Source organism: Apus apus, chromosome Z (assembly GCF_020740795.1).
Source record: "Apus apus isolate bApuApu2 chromosome Z, bApuApu2.pri.cur, whole genome shotgun sequence".
Lineage (NCBI taxonomy): Eukaryota > Metazoa > Chordata > Aves > Apodiformes > Apodidae > Apus > Apus apus.
Window position 1 is genome coordinate 36,193,563 of NC_067312.1, and position 5,206 is coordinate 36,198,768.

Consider the following 5,206-nt stretch of genomic DNA (forward strand, 5'->3'; position numbering starts at 1 on the left):
TATGAACTGTAATTTCTCACTAAAGACATGAAAAATGTTCTCAAGTTCTCAAAAGAGAACTGGAGACCAAGGCTTGTGGCTCCCGTTTAGTCAGTCTAGAATACTATTTAAGAGATGGCCTGTAACGATATGCACTGGAAGCCTCATACTGAAAGTTAACCACAAAAAGGGTTTATTTTAGTATCATATCCATCTTTTACTTCTGACTTGACTCAGACTTAGATGTAGAAGCTCTTAAAGAAGAAAGCCGGCGCCTCTTCGCAATCTGCTCCTGGCGCTTCTCCTTGGCTTCCTGAAAAGCAAACAGGATGAAGTGAGTACTGAAGCGTTATACATATTCCAGCACTTCAAAATATCTACACAGGAAAACACACTAGGAAAACTTGCAACTTGAAGGAAGCTACCAGAAAAAATGGATTCCTAACGTCAATAAAGCAAAACGGTTTCCCTTGTTCACAGATCAGGAGAATTATACTAGTATCCAAACCTGTACAGACCCAGGTCTTCAACCAATTTGAACTACTGTCCAAAAATTAGAGTGCACAACATAATGGAAGTCTATCTTTCCTCAGTTTCTGTCTGGAAATCATTGAACACCCCAGTACCACGCCAAATATTAGAACAATATTGCTTCATCAGTCACTGCTGTTTCAGATACAAGAGCAAACTCAGCCAAACAAGTAACTGCTTGACAAGTTATCTTTTATCCAGGTCAACTGTGGGATCCTGTTCCTCCACAGAATCATTCAAATGCTTAGGCATCTGACTTAAAACTAGAATTCATCTGAAATAAAATTACTATTGCAAAACTTCCATTCACAGACCTAAGTTTTCTTCAAAACCAGGTCTTGGTTAAATTAATTGGTCTGGTTAATTTCTACTGTTCTAGGACAGGCAAAAATTGATAGAAATGCTCAGAGAAACATTTAACCAGCCACGTTTATACTAACATTCAAGCTTTCCTATTCAACATGAGCTAGGCACAAAGCATCCCAAAGTTCCAAGTTTACCAGCTCCCTTGATTCTGGGGTATGAGGTACTCCATACAGCTGAGTCACAAATGCAAACGTACCTTCATCCTCTTGGCCAAGAGCTTCGCATATTCTGCTGCTTCCTCCTTGTTCTTCTGAGTGCGCTGCTTTTTCAGAGCAATACGCCTGCGCTTGTGTTGCAGGACTCGAGGAGTCACTAGTCGCTGAATCTTAGGAGCCTTGGTTCTCGGTTTCTTGCCTAAAAAGCCATTACAAATCAGCAGAAGTGGTCCACTACCTTCCAAAGAGGCCACATCTAGCAAACTCGAGATTACATTCCATTTCCTGTTATGATTAATGCCATTTAGCGTGCCACACACCACAGCAACTTAAATAGATGCCAACCTCTTACAAACTTTGCAGGAAAAATTATCAGTTACAGTCAAGATGTAGCACTCATAAAATACACTCTTAATGCTCATGGTTTGTTATCAACAACTAAGCATGAGTAATGTACCTCTTAACTCACTGCATTTTTGTGGAAATTCCTAGCTTCTCATCAGGCCTGGCTTTGTCCCTAGACTTAAAATGTTTAAAGAATATGGAAAATAATCACCTAGCTTTCAGAACAGGTCATGTTTTCATGGGTAAAAAGCTCTCTACAATTCTGCAGAGGCTTGACAGGTATCTCCAAAAAGCAGACCTATGGACCCTGTAATGAGCAAACCAACCACCACCACACGCATCTGTAAAACAGCAGTACCCCCTCCTGCCCCACTTCAGCAGTCACAAACAGTCTCATGTCCATAAGGAACACATTCTTTAATGGACAGAATAGCTGTTATGTAGGTAACAGTGGTCTTCAACCCAAAAAGCTTTTACAGTTCTCAAGCTTTATCATGACCTTTCTGCTAAAAATCTTCACCCTGTTTCCTTGTCAGATGGAAAAAAAAAAACAACCAACCCAAATTAAAATCTTGCACTGCTAGAACAGGTGATAAGCAAAACAGCTCCTCCCCTCTGCCCTCCAATAAAAGATCATTTTAGAAACTGCCATAAGCAATAGGGAAAAATCTTACTATCTTCTCTCTATACTGCTTTTTCCTCTCCACCTCATAAAAATGTTTCAAAAACATTCCACCTCATACTTAACCTTCTCTTATTAACAATGATTTTAGGATTATTCTTAGAACCACTAGTGAAGTACTGCTCCAGATTCCATCAAACGTTTAAGAACAAACTGTGCCAAAATAAACAGAGAAGGGAGAGGCAAAAATGGGGCAACTAAGAAAACATGTATAATCCAGAAGTTACAGGTGAACAAGCTTAAATACCCTAACAATGAGCTCCTGGATCTATTACTATATATAGTGTGCTTCATTCACTGGCTGGAGTGCCTCTTTGGTGATACATTACATGAAACAGACAAGCTAAGTTTGAACGCTTACCCTCTTTGTTCAGAGGCTTCCTCACAACGTACTGGCGCACATCATCTTCCTTAGACAGGTTGAAGAGCTTGCGAATTCTGCTAGCTCTCTTAGGACCAAGACGACGGGGCACAGTTGTGTCTGTCAGCCCAGGAATATCCTTTTCACCTTTAAGAATGTAAGTTTAAACATGCCAATTAATCCCGCATCTAACGAACATCTGCTTCATCGGTTGAGTTTTAAAATGCATAGAAACTTGAGATTATACTAGATAATCCTTGGGCTTTCCCTGCCAATAATGCCACCCGTTAACACACCTTGCTGATTTACCGTGACTACATCTTTCAGCAGCCAGATTGAAAATTACGGGATTGTAATATTCAGAGGGAATGTAAAAACACATTCACACTCTGAAGTTAAGACTGCATTTGCATTCTACAGGACTACTCAGCCACTACAGCAGGCTCCTTTCAGATGCCCACTTCCACCTGGTACCTGATCCATCCAGCCTCTTACCCTTTTTCACTATGACCAAGTTCAGAACACTCAAGTTGGCATCAACAATGCAGCCTCGAACAGATTTGCGCTTCCTCTCTCCGGTCCTCCTGGGGCGATAGCAGGAGTGGCCCTTGCTCAGCAGAAGGCGGACACGTCCGTGGGTCAGGACACCCTGCTTCATGGGGAAGCCTTGCTTGTCATTGCCACCACTGATGCGGACAACATAGCCCTATGGAAACACAGAAATACACTTACTAGTTGCTCACACATCTCTGTTACTTCCAGGACAAGTGGTGGATCTCACAAGATACAGCTCAAAATAATGGGGCACTGTGCCTATGATTCAGGAAGTCACCACTGCTGTCAATGCAAACAAGTTCTTAAACCAACACCAGGCCAACGGTTCAGGAAACATACTTTCCAGAAGCGAGAAGTCCCTCTGTATCTCAGAATTTACATTGGTTCCACTTATCTTTAAGGATAAACCCAAATCCTAAACACCCATTTATTAAGTTTTCCTTAAGCTACACCAGACTGAATTTAGTCCATTACTGTCTAGCTTGCCAGCAATCCTAACCAAAGCCTATTATCATCACTAACTGGAAATCTGCATACAACACAGGAGCATATGGCATAAGGATACGGGGCTAAAAAGTGAAGCTTTGTTTGCATTCCTTGTGGAGGTGGCAACAGGAGAAAAATAAATAAATCAACTTACACAAATTCAGCTGGACCGTCTGCATTAACACTCATCTATTCCAAACACATCTACCAGGCCCACCATCCTTCTTCCTATGCACTAGCAGTATTTTAAACACAATGAATGCAATTTTGAACTTGTTGAGTGAAGGGATCTGCAGTTTTACAGTACAGACTTAATTTGCTCTAAATACCAGGACAGCACTCAGATGAGTAACAAAGAACTAGTGGAAAGAGCATCAAGAACATCTAAACCACAAGGCTTAAAAAAAAGCACTTGAGTTGCAGAACACACTAGCTTCATGACTAAATCCAGCATATATAGCATGAGAAGCTTTGAACGTACCTGCCGAATAATACACCATACAAGGACTCAACTGTGATGCTGGAGAATTTCTGTAATTTCAGCTCCTCAAATTCAGCTCTGACACACCCTTCCATACTTCTTACCTTCCACTCCTCACCAAGAGAATCAGCTGCAACCTCCGTGGCCATCCGTTTTTCATAGAATGTTCTCAGCTTGCGCTCATCATCCACTTCAATGACTTTCTGGCAGCCAGTGGCTGGGAAGGAGATGTTCAGCTGACAGCAGGGAAAAAAAAAAACCGAACACACAAAAAGATCTGGTGTAAACTTTGAATGAGATATTCTAACAGAAAACTAGCATTTAACTGCTGGTTCCATTTTAGCATTTTGAAGTTTGAATTCCTCATCTGTTTACATGAATGCTTACTGGCCATAACTTGTCTCTGTCATACTCAAGAAAGCCAGACAGCTGTCCTTGGCCACACTGCACAGGCTTATTCATTCAGTCACTCGGAATGTGGCTCGAGCCCGATCACCTTAAAACAGGCCGCAAACAAGCAAGCCAAGGTGAGGGCTGCAACCTGCTCCCTTTTCTTACACAAGCCCTTCGCAACACACGCCGTATTAGAAAACTGCACAAACAAGCTAAGGGGAGCGACGCTCACCGTTGCTGATTACTGTTTTTGGGGTCCGGTTCAAGGCCCTGGGCCGCCCTAACGCGTCCCGGCGCTTCCCCCGTGACCACGGCCCGGTTTGGACGCAGGCCCATCCCTAGCGCGCACGGTGCCTGCCTACCGGGCCCCGCTACCGACAGCGCCGGCCTCCCACTCACGAAAGGCCTTCTAACTGGGGGGAGACCGCCACCGCAACGCGAACCTCCGCGGCCCAGTGTCCGAGGGACAGGGCCCCGCGCGGCCGCCATGTTGCCCCGCCACCAATCCGCTCCAATCCGCCCTACAGCGGCGCTCCAGCGCCGCCAGCGGGGACCATCGCCCCCCGCCAGCGGCCCCGCAGGCAGCGCCGGAGCCATTTGTCGCGGGGGCAGGACGCGGATCCGTCCCGGGCGCGGCCTCACCTTCATCCTCGCTCGGCGGCGCCGCCACGGGAAAAGATCGCGCTTCCGCCCGCAGCCTTACATATATCCGGCGGCTCTCGCGAGATCTGTGCCTCCCGCGTCCCGCGTGACCGGGGCTACCCAATGGCGGGCGAGGGTTTGCCGGCCGAGGGGCGGGGAGGGGCCGGCTCTGCTCGCCGGCGGCGGAGCGCTCCGCCGTGCTGCGGCTCCCGCGGGCTGGCGGCAGGGCA

At 45.7% G+C, this 5,206-nt stretch overlaps 1 protein-coding gene across 1 annotated transcript; it reads right to left on the reverse strand.

Moving 5' to 3' along the window:
- Positions 1 to 155: 155 nt before the first annotated feature.
- Positions 156 to 5,076, reverse strand: RPS6 (ribosomal protein S6). Its single transcript, XM_051643421.1, has 6 exons — positions 4,977 to 5,076; positions 4,046 to 4,177; positions 2,915 to 3,125; positions 2,420 to 2,566; positions 1,073 to 1,230; positions 156 to 292 (listed from the first exon to the last, which is right to left on the reverse strand). Exons 1-6 carry the CDS (start codon positions 4,980 to 4,982, stop codon positions 197 to 199), a joined length of 750 nt encoding a protein of 249 aa, XP_051499381.1. The 5' UTR covers positions 4,983 to 5,076; the 3' UTR covers positions 156 to 196.
- Positions 5,077 to 5,206: the final 130 nt, after the last annotated feature.